This window comes from Callorhinchus milii, unplaced genomic scaffold (assembly GCF_018977255.1).
Source record: "Callorhinchus milii isolate IMCB2004 unplaced genomic scaffold, IMCB_Cmil_1.0 Scaffold5, whole genome shotgun sequence".
NCBI classification, from domain to species: domain Eukaryota; kingdom Metazoa; phylum Chordata; class Chondrichthyes; order Chimaeriformes; family Callorhinchidae; genus Callorhinchus; species Callorhinchus milii.
This window is the reverse complement of record NW_024704746.1, coordinates 46,286,575-46,309,842: the sequence shown is the minus strand read 5'-3', so window position 1 is coordinate 46,309,842 and position 23,268 is coordinate 46,286,575. Positions and strand designations below refer to the sequence as shown.

Sequence of the window (23,268 nt, the reverse complement as noted above, 5' to 3'; positions counted from 1 at the left end):
ACCCGGCCCCCAGGGGAGCCCGACCCGGCCCCAGGGGAGCCGGACCCGGCCCCCAGGGGAGCCGGACCCGCCCCCAGGGGAGCCCGACCCACCACCCGCCCCCAGGGGAGCCGGACCCGCCCCCAGGGGAGCCGGAAACTAAATACATTTGTAGCCCAAAGTCCAAAAACACTAGTCCAAAAAGTAGCCCAATATCATACGTTGACCGATTTAGGTTGGTGCTTTCGAAACTGCGTAAGAAAAGGTCTTCAAAGGGAGAGAGAGGAATAAAAAAAATACGGCTGGCAGGTTTAAATTAAAAATTATTTGAAAATTAGGCACCCGCCCAAAAGCCGTTTGTTTTTCACGCACAAAAACGCCCAAATGGGCGTGAATCCCGCCTGACGTGGCCACATTGGAGGGCAGAGGAGGAACAACAGCAACGACATAACCATGGCAACCGCCCTCTCCCTGCGTGAAGCTTCATGCCAGGCTTTTGGGGCCGAGTCGGAACTTTTGTGCGGGGAAGAGACCGCGGACGGCTTTATGGTGAGCGCTGTGTGTCTATGTGTGTGTGTGTGTGTGAGTGAGAGAGAGAGATAGAAAACGCGGGAGCGGCGGTTGAGCGACTGGCGGTTGGAGTGGAGTTTTCAGGGTTTTAAACGGATTCGTACCCGGTTCGGCTCCGCGCGACATCTCGACAACGACAGCAATATCCTCCGCCATCCTCCTCCTCCTCCCTCCCTCCCTCTCTCCACCACCACCACCACCACCGGCCACTCCTCACCCCCATTCACCGCGCTGCCAGGCTCGAGAGCCCAAGGCGAAGAGGAGAGGAGAGGAGGGCGGCAGCGCAGCCCCGGCCCGGCCCGCGGGGCCCGGCAGCGCCGTCAACACGCCCGACAAAATTTACCCGTCTCGGGTCACCTCGTCAGTACCTTATATCGCCGTAAACCATTGAGGCTTTTGTGTGAAATAATATATATATATATATATATATATATATTGAAGTTGTGGCATTTTTGCTGTTTTATTGTTCTATCATTGGGTAAAGTCGAGGGAGAGAGAGAGAGAGAAAAAAAGGTAATTTCCAGTTGTTTTCTCTCAGCAAATCCCCGGTTTATGCAAATACATCGTCAAAGGGGAAGAAGAGAGACCCCCCCAAAAAAAAACATTACATGGTAAGGTTTATTTTCCATTGTAAAAGTGGGCTCCCTTGGGATGTAGTGTAATTTGCTGGTTTAGAGGGTTATTTTGGTAATCTGTACATCGGCCAATACATTCTGTCCTATTAATATCCTCCAATACATTTTAAACTTTCTAAATATAAGTAATTTACATGCATTAATTGCAGGGGTTTTTTTTTTGCAAGAAGACGTCTTATTAGGATATTGTGCAGGACTTTCACATCCATTCCTTTGCATGTTTTACTGTCAAACAAAAAGATGATTGCTTCTTGCAAAGATCTGTGTGACTCATCTTAAATTAGCGAAACAAGACGTAACATTTGTGCGCCCATCCTGTTGTACTTGCTGTTGCATGCTGTTGGTGTTGGGAAATGCACAAGATAATTTCATGTTATGTTGATCTTTGTATTTCACATTGGGCTTTATCATGTCAAGATGTTTCAAAGTGCTTCACAGCATTTTTCGGTAATGTGTTGTGGCTGTTTGCATGCCACACTGTCCCACAAATATTAAAATTCAAGAATGTTGGCACGTGTAGCTGAAGTGATGACGCATAACTCCTTGAATCCTATAAAACTCAAACTAGTGCGTGTGTATGTGTACAGACATGCAGGGAGGGTTTGCCTTTCGTTGTGTCCTCCCGACGTGAAAGGCGCTCTATAACTTGAGTTCAATTCCAGGCAGGGCGAAACCTTGGGTAAATTTCCTTACTCCACACGCCTAATAATAATCCCTCCAAAACAAAACAATAATAAATTAGTCATTTTCATTCCACGACTGTTTGTGGGACATTGCTGTGCGCAATTGGCTGCCGCGTTCGCCCACAAATGTACAGTCAATTCACTTTACAGTATATTCTGTGAAGCACTTTGGGACGTCTAGAAGACGTGAAAAGCGCTATATCAAATGCAAGGATTATCATTATAAATGTAATTTTGTTGTTGTTGTAGTAGCCACTTCATTTAACATTCACTGTGGTTTTCAGTTTTGATTGGATTGAGAAAATGTGACTGATGTCTCATTTGACACTTGCTGGCAAAATGTTTCTTAACTCAGGAAGCACATCCTTAAACGTGAAAGTGTGCTTGTGTGAAGTTTTGCAATGTACAGTAGACAAATTGGGGTGTGTTTCAGGGCAGTTATCTTTCACAGGATTAATGTAATAAATTGCTATCATTCTTTTAAGACATCGGAAACTTACTGTGTAACTGCTTTGGAACAAACTCTGGTTCACATACCATACTCACATGCTGTCCTGTGCATATTGAATTTCAGTTTGTGCACTGGGTTGCAACTGGGGTGTAATATCAGAGTTAGACACAAGTTTTATTTTTCCTTGGCTCAGTTCTTGAGTTCTCATCTGCGTCATCTAAAATATGTGTTTCTTTAAAGTACTAGAGATCTAAATATGTTTCCCAAACATGAAGGTGAGTCTGTGAAACTAATAAATACGCAAAGATATAAACACCCAGGATGTTTAACAAATATTTTTACATTCAGTATTTAGGAACTTCCCAAAGTGAAATTGACCAGCTTCCAAATATAGGTGGATGTTGTTTTTTAAATATGATTATAACATACTTAAATTCATAAGTTCTCAAATATTGATGTGATTGTATGAAATTGATATGGGGAGGGAAAATTCCCATCATTCAGAAAGTATTCAGGATAAATACATGGAGAAGGGAAGAGCGCATTCCAGGAATTAGGTGAGGTTTGAGGCACGTGTGAAGTATAAACACTGGAATGGATGAGTTAGACTTATTTTGTACTCTCATTTCTAATTTAATTCTATGGTAAATCAGTCTCTAGCGGTTCTGACTGTGAACTCATGCAGTGACATGTGAGGTTCAAGTCTAATAATTCAGTCAGTGGGGTGCAATGATTCTTCTGTCACTGCTGGGGCAGTGATATTAATTTTGTTCAATCCGGGGTGAAGAAGAGAACAAAGGGTTCATGCAGATCTGAAAGATTGGGAAGTGGATGTCCTTTGGACAATGTAAAAGTTCACCTATTTGGCTCATGCTTGGAAGAATTTTCAAATTGCAGATGCCATTCATAGAATTATACCCCAATGAGAGCTTCCAGGAGAGAAGCAGTGAAAGTTGGAAAGGTAATCAAAAATAGGTCTTTTCCTGTCCATTCGTGAAAGTAGAATTGAGGAAACATTAAGAGAAATAACATGTTGTGCTCTTGAGGTTGGCAGAAGAGTTGGGCTTAAACTTAGACAAGTTTCCTTACTCCACACACCTCTGTTTACCTAGCAGTAAGTAGGTAGGAACCCGGGTGTTAGTCGATTGGGAGATCGCTTTCCGAGGGTAATAATCCCTTCCAAAAAATATATATAAATTGGTCACTTAATCTACAATCCAATGAAACCAAGGTTTAAGAGAAATGTTATCAGAGTGATATAGAGTAGAAGAAAGATTTTTTTAACAAAGAGACCAGGACAATTTACTGAATTGCTTGGCTATAAAATTTGTTTCAGGTGCTTGACTTGTACCAGTGGTATTTTACTGAACGATTTTACCAAAATTGTGCAAATGAGTTTAAAGATCAGAGCTAAAACCATTTATTTTAAAATTAATACTTCCTGAAGCTTTTCTATCTATGCGTGCAAATTTGGAAATCATTCTAGCAAATAATATTTAACAGATGCCCATTCCTGCATAATATTAAAAAAAACTTAATTGCATAATATTCTGTGATTAACAGCAGTTGGAATTGAGAACATTTGTTTCGACCATTGTAATCATTGCAGTAGAAAACCGTCAGCAACAAGAATAGAGTTGCCCGTTGGTTTCACGGATCAGGTATTCTGTGGTTTTAGTAGACGTCTCCAACTGTGAAGTAAAACAATAGTGAGGAGTTCTGTGCATACTGTGCCTATTTTGAGGTTACGTCTTAAGTTTTCTTCTATCGTTGCACCAATGTCTCTTGGGTAGAGGTGCACGAGGGAGACTTCTGAGTGTTGAGCCATTGGACAGCAGTAGGAGTCTGACTCTATGGGAAGCCTAATGGGACCAGCGAGGCTGTTTGAAAGTCCTTTCAGATTTATTTACTTCATCTTATTTTTGCTAAATTAGAAAGATTGCTGTTAGACAAACTAATGAGACGTGTCAACAGTGTGATAAGGCACTATATCAAGTGCAAGGATTATTATTATTTAATATTATCCTACACAAACAAAAATGCTTTGCCAAAGAAAATATTGAAGCGTAAAGATGGTTGCCTTGGGAAAGCTGCAGCTACTTGGTAATATTTTTATTGGAAGTCCTTGGTTGACTAGAAATGATTCATACCAGAATTAGGTTTCTAAGCTTGAGTGGGATTCTGTTGAAAATAGATCACCAGACTGTACAGAAATCTATATTTCTGAACCTTAAGTGGTTTCCGTGCAGTTGTATTAGAACATATTACGTTTTTTGAATATATTTTCATGCTAATTATTTTGCATTTGTATATTTCAGGCACACATGGATTCACTAACTCCTTCCTCAAGGAGTGAGCGGAAATCCAGGTAAATAACAAGACTGAAAGTGAACTTAACAAAAGTACATGAATGACTATCCACAGGAAGGACATTTATTTGATCTTGGGAGTATGAAAAAATTGGGTTTTTACTATAAATTATTTGAAAAAAAAATCAGGGTAAAAATTACAGGAACTGGAAGGAGGAAATATAGCCCGTGAAGTTCATGTTTTATTATATGGAACATGTGCGTGTTGAATCCTGATGTCAGTTTTTTTAAATAAAAGACATAATTTGCAGTTGTGGAGTTCCATTTTTCAATTACGTTAATTAGCACAGTTTGTGAAACTGTTCAATGGCTTAGTTGCAAAGAGTCTGTCTGTTTCAGGTGTGACTAACACTAAAGGTAGTCCAAAACGCAAAATACTGCAGATGCTGGGAATCTGAAACAAAAACAGAAGTCACTGGGAACACTCAGCAGGTCAGGCAGCATCTACGGAGAAAGGAAAGTGAGTCAAGGTTTCGGGTCCACGACCCTTCGTCAGAACTGGTGCACGTTGAGAGGGAGAGGCGTTTAAGGGCTAACAGAAAGGAGAGACAGGGCAAGGAAGATAAAGGAGAAAATGGGGTAGAGGACAGGGGATGATGAGTTAAAGAGGTGGGTAAAGACTACTAAAAGTAGTCCCATTGTTTTCTGCACTGGAGTACCTGTTTTGAATACCTGGAATAATTGGATTCAAGTAATATTCAGGAACTTGAATAGATTTTGTATTACACCCACTTAAGCCCTTTTTGAAGTGCTTTGAGATACCTTGAAGACGGATGTGATAAGTCACTATATCAGATGCCAGGATTATTGCTAATTCACATTTTCAGAAAAATTGACGTATACTGATTTACCATTATCAATTTCCTATCAGAATTTGTGCCATTATGCTGCTCAATGTCATGCAATGAAGGAGTTGAACACATCTAACCTATTTTGAAATGCAGAATGCTCAATCTACCCTATGCTTGGAAAGTTTAAAGAATTTCAAGATTCTGTTGAAATGCTGCAAATTAATGGAGGCTTGAAGCAATTCAGTTTTGTAAAAGACAACAGATGGGTTTCTTTACGTTTTTGATTCATGTGCAGTGCAATTTAGTAAGATCAGCACTTGCAAGCAAAATGTTTAACTGAAATTAACTTGTGCCCATTTATCAAATAGTGCTGCACAATCTTTTGTCCAGTTCCTCATTCTGTCTTGCACTTATGCCAAATTGTGTGTCTCAGTAGATGATTCCCTTAATAACGGAGAAGGCAGCTAGGTAGATCCAAAGAACCTTTGTTCATCTGAAATGGCACCAGTCCCACCACAGGATTTAGGTTGTGATAGTTATCCTACGAACTTGTCTGCAGGATCAAAGACACTTTCCAAGAAGTTTTGTTTGGGATGTTTGAGATGACGGAAGATACATACTTAGGAAATAAGACTTTTAAGAGTATGGAAAAAACATGATGAAATTAAATAAAGGTTTAAATTAAGTTTTATCATGAACAAATAAATGTATAGAACAGGTTCAGCTTCCTTGTTCTATGTGTAGAGTTTAGCTTTGACAGTCAAAACACAACTTTTCGCATCTCTATTTAACAACAACAACAAAATTACATTTGTATAGCGCCTTTCACGTCGGGAGGAGCTCCCAAGGCGCTGGACAGACAGAGTTACGGACGTGAGCTGAGGGTCAGGGAGGGGGAAGGGCGGGGGCGAAGCAGGGAGATTGAAAGCACAGTCAAAGAGGAAGTTGTTGAGGTGGGTCTTGAAGGTGGCGAGGGAGGGGGCGAGATGGAGGGACTGCGAGTTGGAGTTCCAGATGGTGGGTGCATAGTGGCGGAAGGCCCGCCACCGATAATGAGACGAGCAAGGCGGGGGACGTGAAGCAGGCTGGAGCCTGCTAAACGGAGGAGCGAACAGGGTGGTAGGGGGTTAGGAGGTTGGAGAGGTAGGGGGGCGCAAGACCATGGCAGGTGAGGACCAGGATCTTGAATTGCATCCTCTGTGTGATGGGAAGCCAGTGGAATCAGGAGAGGATGGGTGATAAGACCGCAGAGCCTAATGCGGGGAAGGACCCGGGCTGCAGAATTCTGGATGATCTGCAGCCTGTGGAGGGAGGAGTTTGGGAGGCCAACAAGCAGTGAGTTTGCATAGTCGAGCCTTGATGTGATGAAGGTGTGTATGAGAGTTTCGGCGGCCTGCAGTGTGAGACAGTGTCGGAGCCGGGCGACATTAATTGGTGCATATCCTTAATTTACTTTGTCTCTGTTGATTCTTCCAATAAAGAATAGAAGTATGAGTCAAAATAAGTCTCGTTTTCAGATAGGCTGGAGGTAGGGAAAGTCAATTGACCATTGTGGTTAGAAAGGTGGATTCTCACAAGAGTGTTTTCCCATGGTCATATGTGTATATTGAGTTATATTCAGAGAATGAGGACTAAAATATTCGTGTGTACGATGTAATGCCCTTTGTACTCTATGCTCCTATTTATAAAGTCTAGTGTCCCATATGCCCTTTTTACAGCTTTATCTACCTGTCCTGCCACCTTCAAGGATTCATTTACCTGCACCTCCAGGTCTCTGTTCTTTTACCCCCCTTAAGATTGCATGTGTACCTTCAGCTCCCCTCTCGACCCTCTACCCCCTCCTCGCTTCCTCCCTTCCCTTCCCTCCCCTCACCCTGACCATTTCCCCCCTGCTCGGGTCCCGACCCAACTGTCCAGGGCCTTGGGACGTCCTCCCGACGTGAAAAGCGCTCTATAAATGCAATCTTGTTGTTGTTGTTGTAACCTTTTTATTTGCTTTCACAGGAAGTTTCTAAAAAGTTTAACCCGAAAAGAGCCTTTTGATTTGCTCTTGGTGATTGGAACGGGAGTGAGTGCTGCTGTTGCTCCCTATGTATCTGCTCTGCGTTCGTGGCGAAGTTGTATTGAAGCAGTCATTGAAGCAGCTGACGATCTGGAGGTGCTTCATCCATGTGATGTTGCAGAGTTCCGCAAAAAAGCAAAAGGAGACCGTGATCTTCTTGTTGTTGCACATGATCTGATAAGAAAAATGTCACCAGTGAGTGATTACAGTCAATCAATTGTGTTTATCTCAGAATATGTATACAGTTTCATTTCATTTCATTTTCTTATATATTTACTATTCTGATAGTATCTGGATAAGTATGCTAGTGAAATATAACTGCAGTTGGAAGAACATAAAATTATATGTTGATGAGTATTTTCTTCTTCCAATTTGATCAGGAAATAGGTAAAGATGCTAAAGTGTTGGTGTATAAAGAAGTTTCATTGTTTTATAGTTCCTATATCATAGAATCATACAGCACAAAAAGAGGCCATTCGGCCCATCAAGTTTGTACCGGCTCTTTGAATAGAGCAATTAATGTCAGTCCCACTCCCCAGCCCTTTCCCCAGAACCCTGCAAACCCGTCCTCCTCAAATACCTGTCCACCGCGTTTTTAAAAGTAATTATCGAATCGGCCTCCACCACCCTTTCAGCCAATGCGTTCCAGATTCAAACAACTCGCTGCGTGAAAAGATTTCCTCTCACCTCCCTTCTGCTTCTTTTAGAGACTATTTTGAATCTGTGATCTCGAGTCACCGACACACCCACCAGTGGAAACAGTTTTTCCCTTTCTAACCTATCAAATCCCCTCATGATTTTGAAGACCTCTATTAGGTCTCCTCGTAACCTTCTCTGCTCCAATGAGAATAATCCCAGCCTCTCTAGCCTTTCCTCATAATCAAGGTCCCTCATTCCTGGTACCATCCTTGTAAATCTCCTCTGCACCCTTTCCAATGCCTTAACATCCTTCCTGTAGTGTGGTACCCAGAACTGGGCGCAGTATTCTAACTGAGGCCTAACCAGTGTTTTATATAGGTTAATCATAACCTCCTGACTCTTGTACTCTATGCCCCTATTTATAAAGCCTAGTATCCCATATGCCCTTTTTACAGCTTTATCTACCTGTCCTGCCACCTTCAAGGATTCATTTACCTGCAGCCCCAGGTCTCTGTTCTTTTACCCCCCTTAAGATTGCATTATTACCTAGCCTATATTGCCTCCCCTCATTCTTTCTACCAAAATGCATTACCTCACATTTCTTACATTGAAACTCATCTGCCATGTGTCTGCCCATTTTACCATTCTGTATATGTCTTCCTGCAGTTGGCTACTATCCTTCTCACTGTTTACCACCCTACCTAACTTTGTGTCGTCCGCAAACTTGGAAGTGGTACTTGCTATACCCAAGGCTAGATCATTTATGTATATTAAGAAGAGCAGTGGTCCTAATACTGATCCCTGGGGGACGCAACTGTACACTTTCCTCCAGTCAGAAAAGCAGCCGTTCACCACAACTCTCTGCTTTCTGTCTCCCAGCCAGTTCTGGATCCATGCTGCCACTGTCCCTTTTATACCATGGGCTTCTATCTTTCTTACAAGTCTTTCATGTGGCACTTTGTCAAATGCCTTTTGAAAGTCCATATAAACTACATCAACTGCACTACCTTTATCCACCCTCTCCGTTACCTCATCGAAAAATTCTATTAGATTTGTTAGACAAGATTTGCCTTTAACAAATCCATGTTGGCTGTCCCTAATTAACCCATATTCTTCTAAGTGAAGATTTATTCTGTCCCGGATTATAGTCTCCAGGAGTTTCCCCACTACTGATGTTAGGCTGACTGGCCTGTAGTTCCCAGGTTTGTCCTTCTGTCCCTTTTTGTACAGGGGAGTCACATTGGCCACTCTCCAGCCCCCTGGCACCACTCTTGTGTCCAACGAAGATTGAAAAATTGTAGCCAAAGCCTCCGCTATTTGTACCCGTGCCTCCCATAGTAACCTTGGTTGCATCCCGTCCAGACCGGGTGACTTCTCTACCTTCAACGCAGTCAACCTTTTCAGTACTTCCTCTCTGTTTATACTTATCCTATCCATTTCCTCTACCCTCTCCTCCAATACTGTGGCATTTGGTGCATCCACTTCTTTTGTGAAGACAGATGCAAAGTAATCATTCAGCACATCAGCCATGCCTTTTGCCTCCACAATAAGATTTTCCCCTTGGTCCTTAATTGGCCCCACCCTACCTTTGACTAACCTTTTTTTCTTGATATGTTTGTAAAATATTTTAGAATTCCCTTTAATGTTACCCGCTAACCTTTTTTCGTATAATCCTTTTGCCCTTCTTATTTCGTTTTTCAAACCTCTTCTGCACTTCCTATATTGTATTTGGTTGTCTTCTGTATCTTGGGTTTGACATTTGTCATACGCCTCCTTTTTCTGCTTCATTCTAGATACAGTTACCTTCGTTATCCAGGGAGATTTGGAAGCCCTACTTTTCCCTTTTGTGGGAATGTATTTATTCTGTCCCCGAGCTATCTCATCCTTGAAGACTTCCCACTGCTCTTTAGTTGTTTTACCTGCCAATCTTGCTTTCCAGTCCACCTTGGCTAGGTCCCTTTTTAACTCACTGAAATTTGCCCGCTTCCAGTTGAATATCTTCACCTTAGATGGTTCCTTGTCTCTTTCCATATGCACTCTGAATCTAATGATGTTATGATCCCTATTGCCCAGATGCTCTCCCGCTGAAACTTGCTCCACTTGCTCTACTTCATTCCCCAGAACTAGATCTAGCACTTCCTTGTTGGGCTATAACCTTAGTCTCATTCATAATAATTATATGTATGGAGAAGGTATGATTTCTCAGGTTTATTCTGTACAAGCCTAAATAGTAGACAAATTAGCCTATTGATGTTTACTTGGGGTAAGTTTACAAATGTAACTTTGAGCTTATTGTGAGTAAATCCATTCATTTATTTATTCAAGATTTATTGTGATGCAGTGCATATTGACTCATTTTCTTATCATGTTTATGTTGTTTTGTTCACAGCGCACTGGTGATACCAAGCCCAATTTCTTCCAGGATTGCCTCATGGAAGTTTTCGAAAATCTGGATCAGCACATTCAGAACCCAATGCTCTTAGATGCGATTCTCCAACTAATGGAGGGCGGAACAATGGTCCTCACCACCAACTATGACAACCTGCTTGAGATCTTTGGTCTTCAGCGAGGCAAACCTATGGAATCTGTAGATCTGAAGGAGAAAGAAAAGGTTTGTAAAACGAAAGCAGATGTGACATGTCTTGCAGGACATCAAACCATCTTTTAAGAATCTGTTTACAGTTGGAATTCTAAACTTGTGCAAAATTATTTCTCCTCACAAGTATGTGGAATCACTAATTCAATCAATTAATCTGTCATATTTCTGTCCTGTCCTGCTGCTTATTCACACCCCATTGTTTTCCCCTCCTCAATAAATTGCTTCCTGGGAGAGTCAAGCCTATTCTATTAACTATTTGGTATTTAGCTCCAAAGCCTTTTCTGTAATAAATATTTTCTCAGTTTTATTTTATCAATAATTTTCTACACTTTAGAACAGGACAAGTGCATCTGTCCTAAAGTGTAGAAAATTTCTGTGAATTATGATTTGTAGTTTTATATAACAAGAACTTGCACTTATATAGCATGTATAGTAGGAACAGAAAAAGGATTGCTGGAGCATCAACACTCAGTGCTGGGGGATAAAGGAAAGCAGTTTCAGGAACATGCTGCCCTGGGGGTCCTTCTTTCAGATGCTCTGAATGGAAGTGAGGCATCCCCCTTTTAAAAGGAAAACGTTTTGGTATACTTTCCAATGTGTGCTGTTTCACAAAATAGATGTTCAGCCAAATACAATTTTGTCCCATCAGCTCTGAATCCATAGTGGTTCCAATGTTAAAATTCATCTTTGGAATTTGCTTTCTGTTCATTATAGCTGCAGAGTAATAATATATTTTTTTGATGGTACCAAATGATATCAGTGAGTCTGTATACAAAATTACAACATATTTTCCAACATAATATTTCTGGCACAGAAGAATAATCTCGATAGTCTCGAATAGACATAATATAATGTACAAATAGTTTTTTTTTTCTCAATTTGATTGTTTTGTTGCTCCCAAAACATCAAGAGGAAATGACTTGCAAGCAACAAATGTTAGGAGAAGCTGTCTTAATTTCATTGAACAATTTTTTTCCTTTCAACTCCAAATAAATCCATTAGATCTTTTTCTGTTTCATCTTAATCCATAATTCATCCACATTTTAATATTACGTTTGTTCATTTGAAGGTGGTTCAGTGGGCGAGAGGTCTCCAGAAATACAGTGTACTTCACATACACGGACTGTACACTGATCCCTGTGGACTGGTCTTGGATCCATCAGGATACAAAGATGTAATGCAGGATCAAGATCTGATGGTAAGTGCAGATTTTACATGTTTAAAAGAACCGTTTTAGAATAATTTCTTCAGGCATGTTATGTGGGTAGCAAACAAGTTAGCAGACATCACTGCATCAATCATGAAAGCAGCAAGCTTTGGCAATCTCACAGGATGTTTTATCAAATTTTGCTTGATGTCTTAAAAGTGTATGTTTTTGAAAAACCTTTCCTCAAGTATAAATATTCGGTTAATTTCCACCTAAATTGATATGCTTTAGATGTTATTTTGTATTTGTTCCTCTGATAGGATGAATTTCAGAACCTGTACCGCACCAAATCCTTTGTGTTTCTGGGTTGTGGGGAAACTCTACGTGATCAGATCTTCCAGGCACTTTTTCTATATACTGTTCCAAATAAGATGGATCTGGAACACTACATGCTGGTGCGAAAGGATAGTGAGGACTATTTCTTCAAACTGCAAGCAGAGATGCTACTGCATGGGATAAAGGTAGTGTCTTACGGAGACCAGTTTCATCACATGCCTGAATATTTTCGGGATTTGGTGGCACTGATTTGTAAGCAGCGAATTCCAGGTGAGTCTTTCACAGTCAGTTAACTTGAATGTATTGATTATTTCTTTTCAATAGTCATTTTTGCATTGAAATGTCTAGCATCTTTGGGACTGAGGACAAGGCGTTGGATTTTTTTTTAATTTGAAAGCATTATTATTTTCTGGTGCTTTTTAAAAGGTAAGCAAAAATCTCCCTCAAGATGAGAACGTCAGTCAGAGACAAAATGGTACCAATAAGGGTTGTTTGATGAATCTTCTACATTAGGGATGGCCAACTTGTGGTCCGAATTACACAAGCGTAGAATAGTCACGCATCTTTCTCACATAGTTTTTGTGAACATTCCTTTATCTTAATTTCCCTACACCTCAACTTCTTCATGCACAATGCATATAATTGTACAAGTATAACTTTCTCTTATAACATAACATGTAGGAGCAGTAGGCCATTCGGCCCTTCGAGCTTGCCCCGCCATTCAATCATGGCTGATCTTTTAATTAACACCAGCTAATAACATAACCCTGCCTTATCCCCATATCCCTTAATCCCTTTTTCTATATACTGTTCCAAATAATATTGCCCCCAAAATCTACTGTTTTTACATTATTTTATTTCTTTAATACATGCATTCTATGCCAGTTGTGCCATAACTATGACCCCATCTTATGTTATGTGTACAAAAAGATTTTTTAAAAAACAAACAAATTAGAAGACAAAATTATTTATAGTATATAGTGTGTCCTGCTTATTTATTGTACCATAGCATGTTCTTGCATGTTTGACTTTTGGGCAATATGTAATTGAATTGGGACGGTGGGAAATGTGACTGTAAAGATAATCCATTATAAAAAGCTGCAGTCAGTAATTCCTTTAAGATAGCTGTGGGATTTTAAAGAGCATATTTTCAGCACATTTGGGATTCTGTTGAAATTAATTGATAGGAAGCATAAGCAAACATAAATAATAATAATAATAATCCTTGCATTTGATATAGCGCTTTTCACGTCGGGAGGACGTCCCAAAGCGCTTCACAGAGTACACTGTAAAGTGAATTGACTGTATATTTGTGGGCAAACGCGGCAGCCAATTGCGCACAGCAATGTCCCACAAACAGTCGTAGATTGAAAATGACCAATTTATTATTGTTTTGGGTTTTGGAGGGATTAAATGTACTGTGCAGCAAAAATGTTTGTTCATCAGTGGGATCCACATATAGTGAGGAATCCAGAGCTATGCAGAATGTGTTCTACTTTCTGATCCAAACTGGGATTATTATAATAAGATTCCTATTTGGAAGTTGGTTCCAAATTATACCATTAGTACCAATTATTTAATGATAAAGCCCTTTGGTTATCAATTTGAAGTATGTGTAAAAAAAATTTTAGAAGAGCAACATTTGAGAGGGAATTTACTATTTAAATCTTAAGTGTCAGTGTGACTTTATATGTGGTATTCTAGACTCTGAGCAAAACGATTTGAGATACACACTCCAGTATTGTTCTCCACTCCCTGAGATCCCATATGCCTGTTCATCAAGTGGATATTGAGAGTCTTCAAAATGTTTCTCATGAGATCAAAGTCCTCGAAAAGCCTTGTGAGGTTTTTGAGACATTTTTTGTGGTGATCATTTACTGAAAAAATGCTGATAGCAACTGGTATCCATATTTCTTATTGTTGGAGTCTAAAACATGGGGTACTTTGAACTGTGATTGATTCCCCAGCCTTAATGAATTGCTCATTAAGATACAAAATATCAAAGAATTGCATTCAGGAACTGCATGACATCAGAAGGAAAGGTCACACTTTATAGAGAATTTATAAATCAAAAACATAGCCAACTGAGGTATTAATTCAGTGCACTGAGGAATATAATAAAATATTAAGTTAAATATTGGTTTGTGTCTCAGATGTAGGTTGAACAGTAACCCCAGATCTGATGTAGATAACAAATCATTATGGTGAAATCCTCACCCTTGTATTTAAGTCCCTGCACTCCTGCACCTCCCTACCTCTCTGACCTCCTCCCTCCTCAAAACACAACCCGTTGCCTTTGTTCCTCCGGGTCTGGCCTCCTCCTCATTCCCCGAGTCCTCCGCTCCACCCTCGGTGGCCGTGCCTTCAGCCACGATACCCCGAGGCTCTGGAACTGCCTTCCTCACTCCCTTCGTCTCGCTCCCTCCCTTCCCATTTTCAGGTCTCTGCTGAAGACCTTTTCGACCGCGCCTTTGTTGTTGTTGAAATTTCCATGCAGTAAGAACTTGCAGTACATACAAATATAGATTGGTTTCTTCTCTTAAGTGAGATTCATGTGCAAGGGCTGTCATTCAGTATGGACAAAATAAAAAATGTTGTTTCCAAAAACAACAACAACTTGGATTTATATAGCGCCCTCCACGCCGGACGGCGTCTCAGAGCGCTTCACAGTAACGGATCCCGGGACCGAGCCAGGGGGAGGGGGAGGAAGGTGACCAAAGGCGCGGTCGAAAAGAAAGCCCTGAAAATAGGAAGGGAGGGAGCGAGGCGAAGGGAGTGAGGAAGGAAGTTCCAGAGCCTCGGAGCATAATGGCTGAAGGCACGGCCATCGAAGGTGGAGTGGAGGACTCGGGACAAGGAGGAGGCCAGACCCGGAGGAACAAAGGCAGTGGGTACTGTTTTGAGGAGAGAGGAGGTCAGAGAGGTAGGGAGGTGCCGAGGAGTGCAGGGACTTGAATGCAAGGGTGAGGATCTTGAAATCGATCCTCTCTGGGATAGGGAGCCAGTGCAGTCTGGCAAGGACTGGGGCAATCGGGGAGTGGAGATGCGGGCGGCAGAGTTTTGAATGATCTGGTTTTATGGATGGGAGACCGGCGAGGAGGGCGTTAAGAGTAGTCCAGCCGAGAGATGACAAAGGCATGGACCAGGATTTCAGCGGCTTTTGGGGAGAGGTATTGGCGGGACAGGCGATGCGTCGGAGGTGGAAGAAAGCGGTGCTGGTGAGTGACTGGATGTGGGGGAGGAAGAATAATTGGGGGTCGAACCTGACGCTTAGGTTGCGTACGGGTTCGGAGAGTTTTAGGGGGAGGTCGGATAGGTGGAGGAGGTGAGAATCGTGAGGTTTTAAACGTTGACGGGAGCCAAAGAGTATGGATTCCGTCTTGTCAACGTTCAGCTGAAGGACATTTGCGCTCATCCAACCCATGAGATCTGACAGGCAGGCTGACAGAACATCAGGGGACTGGGGGTCGCAAAGAGAGGTGGAAAAATAGAGTTGGGTGTCGTCTGCACACATGTGGAAGTGTACCCCATGTCTGTGGATGACATCCCCAAGAGGGAGCATATAGATCAGAAAGAGGAGGGAGCCAAGGATGGATCCTTGGGGTACCCCGCAGGTAACCGGGTGAGAGTGGGAGGAGAAGCCATTTGTGCAGATGTACTGCTGGTGGTTTGTGAGGTAGGACCCGAACCAGGTGAGTGCTGTCCCACTGAGTTGGATGACGGAGGAAAGGCGATGGAGGAGGATGGCATGATCGACTGTGTCGAACGCGGCGGAGAGGTCCAGGAGGACAAGGAGGCAGAGGGAGCCCTGGTCACAGATAGAGAGGATGTCGTTTGTGTCTTTCACAAGTGTAGTCTCTGTACTGTGAGCAGGGCGGAAACCGAACTGGAGGGGTTCGAAGAGGGAGTGGGAGGAGAGGTGTGCGCGAAGTTGGTAGGCAACAACGTGTTCTAGAACTTTTGAGAGGAAGGCCAGATTAGAAATAGGACGGTAGTGGCTGGGGTTTGAGGGATCTAAGGAGGGTTTTTTCAGGAGGGGGGTGATGACAGCAGTTTTGAGGGAGACAGGGACTGATCCAGAGGAGAGGGACTCAGAAGGCTGGAAAAGAAATGTTTTTTCTTTTCTGACCAAATGCTGGAGTCTAAATGAATAGGTATTTGGAAAGAAGTATTCACTGAGGAGAGAAATTATTTCTAGTTTAAATATATGTTCAGTACAATAGAGAGCCGATTATCCATGTAGATTGGAACTGGCCTGTTGCAATCGAGCAAAACTCATGAATCATCAATTTTGTTCTTTACTGGTTTTATTCCTGCACATCCAAACGTTTCTGAACGAGTGAAACAAAAATAATGCGTCTTTAAGATGCCTTGTCGCATAATAAGGACTAAGAGATGATATACTTATGACAGCAAGAATTATGCTAATTGGTGCTCATTCAGCATTGGAATAATTTTCTTATGCTGAAAGTCACCCACCCACCCATTGAATATTTTCTGCACAAATTACATGGAATATCAACATCAAACTCAATGACTTGATGCACTGGTTCTACAGTAAAATGATGCACTAGTGTTTCTTCTATTCCTGCACATAGTCATTTAAATATTGTATAGTCTACAAAAAATAAACTTCCATTCATATGTATCTCAATAAATGGAATCTTGTTGTTGTTGTATCTTATTGTTATTAACAATTTTTTTTATTATTTAGATGGTATCTCAGTGGACAGCACAAACTTTCTATTAGGTAAGATAATTTGCACTAAATATGCATAGATCATATGAACTTGGAAGAAACTTATCGTACTTTAGAGTACGATAAGTACCCATAAACTTCAATTGTTGTTTTAGGTTATTTGATTTGGTGTAGTCGTAAATATCTGTGAAAATAAAAGTAAAGTGTGTTCTTGAAAGAAAACGAATGCCCAGTTGTAATCTGTCTCAGTGCATAGGCACCATTATTCCATATATTGAATAAGGAAATGTCTCGTTCAAATAATTTGAAAACTAGGTATTCTCTTTTTATAGGTTTAAAAAAGGATTTTTATCAAACTGCTTTGCACAAAATACTGACTTTCATAGAAAGGGCTTTGATAATACAAATCATTCAATGAAGACTACTGAATACTCCTATGCTTATTTCAATCAGCTTTGGCTGCAAAAAATAATTGAGGGTAGAACTCATGAAAACATTACTGGAACCTGCCTACCCGCCACATTGTTAGCTGTGCTTATTCCCCTTAACAGCAAACACATCTACGTGTTTTATTTGTTTCACTCGTTTATCACTGAAGATCCCATTTGGTGTCATTGTTCCTGCTGCAGATCGTGGCCCGGGGAAGACTCCAACTGGTGTCATTACTGCAGCTCTGCAAAGTGGAGGTGGGCTGCGGTAAGTGACATCATAAAAGCTGTTTGTAGTGAATGAAGATTTGTAAACTTAACATTTCTAAAGTGGCATTCTATTATAAGTGGTAGAGCATTAAACTCCCAACTTAAATCTGGTTGGTATGAGTTCTGGTTCTTGCAAAAAAATGTAAAAGCTTACTTTGGTTGGGATTCCATCCATTCTCAATGAGGTTGCTACAACACTTGAAAAGTTAGGTAGTTGTTTCATTCAAAAGAACAGTTCTCTTGACTGACTTTAAGGCAGCATCGATGTTAGTTTGTGGGAAATAAAGGAAATATTCTATTTCTCCAAAGGTTACAAAAGAAAATCCAGAATAATTTCTCCTTCTGCACATTCCCCTCCTCTTCATGCTTTCTGGCCAACAGTACAGAACTAATCTTGACTGTACCATCTGTTAATTTCATACCTGATACCATAGTCTTCAATAGTTTAAAACAGTTATTTAATTCCTTTTTGAAGGAGTTGTTTAGCACATCAAAAATGGTGTCAGGATTCTTTATTATTATTCTGTGTGTGTTTGTGTGTGTGGAGGGGGGGAGAGGTGGATGAAAGAGAGACGTTTAATGTCTCGCCTCCCCTGAGTGCATAAATTGGGCTCCAGTGTTTCTATGAAGATGGAGAGGACATGAAGAGAACACCAAAGGAAGGGAGTAAAAAAAATATGTGTTTATTTAAAAAGAAGCCACTACTGGGTGTGGAACAGATGAAAAAGGTGATCAGAATTGTAAAATATACTCAAAATGTTTACTCTACTTCAAATTTATAACAGAAGGCTATGCTATTAGTTATGGGCTCAAGAAATTTTAAACCTTTGGTGGATGGATGGTATTCATCGAGACTAAACTGAATTATTGTGGGTGGAAACATGCTGGTCCTCCAATGTGATGAACAACATTTAAAATCATCAGTGCAAGTTTATTGATGAACTGTGAAACAATTATTTTTCTGTATTCATTTTTTCTTTTGTGTTTTTGCAGGAACATCCTGTTCAGACTGTGCAAAGAGAAGACAAGAAGAAAATGGATGTGCAGTTGAGAAAAAGGCCAGAAAAGCAAATGGTACATATTGCTGTGCACCTTTATTACTTTCTTCCTGATCCCTGCCCTAGGTCACCCATCAGAAGTCAACGCACCAGCGTTATGTCTATGTAAACTGTCTACCCTAAAGTTGGCAAAGGCAGGTTGCGGTTAACTTCTTTTTTTTCTCTCTGTCTTCAGTGTCTGTGTGTTTTGTGTGTAATCTTTTAATCTCATTCAAGTGAAACGATTAAATTCTGCTTTTCCAATGTTTCCTCTGTTGAGTATACATCTAGGCCTCAGAATTCTGCAAATGTGAACTTAAATGTTTCATCTTCTCTATTTTAAGATTGCAAGGGAAAAGTCATAACTGTTCATAGCCAAGAATAGATGTAATGCTATTTAGAGCAAACCTAGAGTAAGGACTTTGGTAATCAACAGGAAACATGAAGAGTATGCAGGTCAGGGACGTCCATACCAGATAAATGGAATCAGTAAATGTGTGTAGCTCCAGCAACAAATCAATAAATTAAATTTGTATAGCGCCTTACGTCAGGAGGATGTCCCAAAGCGCTGGAGAGTGAGGGATTTGGATCCGAGCTGAGGTTGGGATCAGGAGGGGTGGAGGACAGGGAGGGTAGGGGTAGGAGGGTGACTGAAGGGGCAGTCGAAGAGGAGGATCTTGAGGTGGTCCTTGAAGGAGGCAAGGGAGCAGAGTGATGGATTTATATGTGCGGCTATCTGAGTGATCTCTTGTAAAAAATAAAAAATAAATACCAGATGTTGAAGATTTTCAAAATCAGCAATGTGTGAAAATACAATGAAAATAAACTCTTTAATTACAGATGCCGAATCTGGAGCAACATAGATCATATGAATAAAGCACCTTCACCAAAGTGCCATATACCAATCCATGATGCCAGACGGACCAAAAAGTGATCTTTATTCATACCAGCACTAGTTGATTTGGTAACTTTCCTTAGAATAAGAACTTGCAAGCAATTTTTGCAGTGCTAAATGTGAATCAGTGGCTCTCCTGGCCACATGGACTTAACTGGTCATTGTGGTGCCTCAGGGAAAAGACAGGGGATGTTGGAGCAAATGGCTGTGATGTGCTCACACTTTCCAAATGGAACTGTCTGAAAAATATCCTGGTGTCGTGCAGTTTTTTTTTCATTTTCTTACATTGCTAAACATGATCATTCTCATTGTATGACTGTCAGGTGGGTTGTTTTATTTAAAATTCTCCCCTGTAATATATTAAGAAATCATTGCGGGAAACCATGTATTTCCATATTAAATATTTTACATGGATGGAATAAAAAATTGGCAGTGGGTGAGAGAGGAAGTTGACCTTGTTTGAACTACATTTTCAACCATCCATTGAAAGAATTGTGTGTGTTGAAATCTGTTCTAGCCGGAGCAATGGGAGATAGACTGTATAATGTGTGAACATATTGGGAAATATCAGATCACAATTTGACATGGTCTTGTTTTGTCTTTCAATGTTGTTCACTTTTCGAGCAGAAATAAGATAATTGCTAATTTTTTGAGAGGGGAAGGAAGAATTCACAGAATGCTATTCTTCAGGTGTTTCCTGAGCTGAGTGAAAGATATTGTTCACAATTTAAATCTCGTTACTCTGACTGAAATGACAAGAGAATATGCTGATGTAAATTTAATGAAAAAGAAAAGTATCAAGGTCACAAATGCGAAGAGAGAAGGAACTTCATTTGAAAGATGAGCTACATTTGAAGCATAAGGAAGACAGTAATGCGGAGAATTAGTGTATGCTGTACCTCATTTGCTGATCTGTGCATAGCTGTAATATACTGAAGTACAAAAAAAGCATTGCTAAATAATTCTATAGAATGTAATCTTGAGACCATCATAGAGCAATGAAGCACTTAGCATTTTGGTCTATTTCAAGACAATAATGATAAAAGTATTTTGATTATTTTTTGCAGTTGCATGGAATTCAGGATCAAGCGCTCCTTTGCACACTGTTCCATGAGATGCTTAGAATAGGCAGAATTAATTTTTACTTTCCTGGGTGTTTTAAGCCATCTGAAGTGACATGAATTCTTTGACTCATTTTATAAGTTCATAGTGCATGAAAGCCACAGTTTGTTTTAAAAATGAAAGATTGCCTAAACTGGTGAATATTGGATACTTCTTTTTGGGCAAAAAGCCAACATATTTTCCACCAGGAGATTATGTGATGACAGGTGGAAAATGGGCATTATAATTTTAACTCCATCTTTAAGAAACATATGGAAGGACCGCTTATGAAGATCATTCTCAGTTCAAGGCATCAGTGGCAACTTTTTGATATTCACCGAGTTTATTGTGTTCTTTCTGACAATGGGATCTCTGATGAAAGTGAATAATTATCTCTCAATGAGCCCCTTGCAGAGCTGAATGTGTTGTGCAAAATTAGTTTATTGATGCAGCTAATGGCATATAGTTGCAAGAAAATTAGCTCTAATTTCAAATTTTTCCAACCGCTGTATGCCCTATGACATTGCTTTTGGGCATCTGAATAGATTCCTTGTGTCTGACATTGTGTTTGGGCAAATTGTCCTATTGTGTGAGAACCCATTGCTCTGGTAGGGTTGGAAAGCCAGTGGATACCTCTTATGTATCCAACCTGTTTGATTTTATCTTGGCTATAGTAAGGCCAATGAATATCATTATCAAGCATCGAATTCCCAAAGCACTTACTTAGGTTATGGTAAATGATGTTTGAGATGATTTATCCTGATTCCCTGCCTCAATACCAACTGGTATAATAGGTGAACCTTAAATTTAAGTGAGAAAGTTATTGTCCTTGTTTGGAATTCTGTTTGATTACTGCGCAATTTGAAATAGAACCAAGTTGATATGAATGACTCCCATTCTAGCTTCTTTCTGACAAAGTTTTTTAGACAAGAACAGCAATAAGAAGAGCATGAAGGCATGCAATCTCAATCATATCAGAGGTTGATGCTTCAGTCATTTGAAACTATCAGCTGACATTTGTGTTCTTATATTCATCTATTGGTCTTTGGTTCCAGAATTCAAATGATACAAATGTACGACTATTCGAACTGGCACTGGAAATTTCCTCCATCAAGGTTTTCGTTGAAACTGGCACTTGAATTAAGTACAACTTTTGCTTAAGAACATAGAAAAGTTTTTTTTTCAGAGCAGGTTAAATGTTTTTGTCACAGATTGAAAAAATACCAATGGCGAGAGAAAGGAATTGAGAAACAGCATGTGTGAGGATGAGATGGACCTGAATCACATACAGAAAATTTGGACGGTTAAAATATCAGACATCTTAGAAACATTCCCATCAGATTGAATGTTGTTGACATAGTAAGTAAAACATTACTTGTGTAGGTATGTCAAAAACATATCTACATAAATAATGTAGATATGTTTTTGACATATCTACATGAGTAATATCATTTGAGATATTTCACATATTTTCTCAGTCAGATAAGTATGGAGGTTAAAGTGCCAATGCAGATGTTGCCTGCCTGCTATAGACATTGAACGTTATCCATTTGGTTTTCTCCGGTGCTGCTTTTGGGGTGCAGAGCCCTTCTGGAGTATAACTGACATTCAAGAAAAATATTTTCGCTCAAAATTAGAAAATCCAGATAAAACCTTTGACGACCCTGTAAAATTTATTTGTGAAAACAGCCCTTTATATTTGTGGTTTACATGACATTTTAACATTTTCAATGTCTCTTGCAGGTGTCTTTTTATTTTTCTGTCCGATTAGCTTCTCGGACGTTTTGTTGTTTCACAAAAAAAGTAAAATGGCCTTGTTTCATAACCACTCAAGTGTTTCTGTTGCTTTAATTGGTTTCAGATTTCTGAAAAATGTGCTTTTGAAGCTGGTCTACATTCTTGCTGAATTCAATTCAACATTTTTAAAGTCCCAAATCTACTTATTTTAAATGTTTAACATTAATTACAACGTTGTTTTGGTAGATACCATATTGCTTTTAATTGCTTTTGCAACGTTTCTTGTTTTTTAAATACCAATTTTTGTTCATTTTTAATACCTCAATTTATCCAAACTGAACTGATAATTTTTCAAAAGTGTATTGACTTGAGGTCATTTGAATTTTGAATGCTGCCTCATTCTTTTCAAGTAAATGCAATGACTGGTAGTGAGAGTAAATGTTATTTCACATTGAGATTCTTCAGATTCCCCAGAGATAGTCTGCCCTCCACCCCCCTTTGATAAATTGAAAACAACTGTTATAATTCCGTTGAGTGTCATAGTATTAATGGCAACATATAAAATGTTTTATAGTTTTAATAGAAAGGACACCATGATATGGGTAAATAACAAGTACTTTCTATGGGCCAGGGTGATAACAGCAAAAGAAAAAACGGTATACATTTCAGATTGATTTGCATGTAAAGAAATATATAGCTGAGTCACAGTGGGGCACTGGGTTGCAGGAATTTTGCTGTGTACTGCCCAGCATGCATAGTAACTACCTCGTTCATCCCCTTTCCCCTTTCAACAATCCCCAAAACAGCTGGAACAGGGATAATATAAATTTTCTAACTCTG

At 40.1% G+C, this 23,268-nt stretch overlaps 1 protein-coding gene across 4 annotated transcripts; it reads left to right on the top strand.

Moving 5' to 3' along the window:
• The first annotated feature begins 396 nt into the window (after nucleotides 1-396).
• On the top strand, nucleotides 397-22,083 carry LOC103179413 (protein FAM118A). Of its 4 annotated transcripts, XR_487972.2 has the most exons (11): nucleotides 397-528; nucleotides 4,637-4,686; nucleotides 7,483-7,735; nucleotides 10,569-10,790; nucleotides 11,848-11,976; nucleotides 12,246-12,531; nucleotides 16,976-17,011; nucleotides 17,590-17,656; nucleotides 18,652-18,732; nucleotides 19,536-19,659; nucleotides 21,747-22,083. XR_487972.2 is itself a non-coding variant. In XM_007894698.2 (10 exons), exons 1-9 carry the CDS (start codon nucleotides 433-435, stop codon nucleotides 18,707-18,709), a joined length of 1,197 nt encoding a protein of 398 aa, XP_007892889.1. In that variant the 5' UTR covers nucleotides 397-432; the 3' UTR covers nucleotides 18,710-18,732; nucleotides 19,536-20,027. The 4 variants fall into 4 exon arrangements, 3 of the variants coding, with proteins under 3 accessions (XP_007892889.1, XP_007892890.1, XP_007892891.1); XM_007894698.2 differs by lacking the exon at nucleotides 21,747-22,083 and having other exon boundaries at nucleotides 19,536-20,027; XM_007894700.2 differs by lacking the exons at nucleotides 397-528; nucleotides 21,747-22,083 and adding an exon at nucleotides 1,041-1,062 and having other exon boundaries at nucleotides 19,536-20,027.
• Nucleotides 22,084-23,268: the final 1,185 nt, after the last annotated feature.

Coding starts and splice junctions, on each gene's coding strand:
- LOC103179413 (XM_007894698.2), top strand. CDS start 433: ATGGCAACCGCCCTCTCCCTGCGTGAAGCTTCATGCCAGGCTTTTGGG. Junction 529..4,636: donor AGACCGCGGACGGCTTTATG/GTGAGCGCTGTG, acceptor TGTATATTTCAG/GCACACATGGATTCACTAAC. Junction 17,012..17,589: donor CAGCACAAACTTTCTATTAG/GTAAGATAATTT, acceptor TTCCTGCTGCAG/ATCGTGGCCCGGGGAAGACT.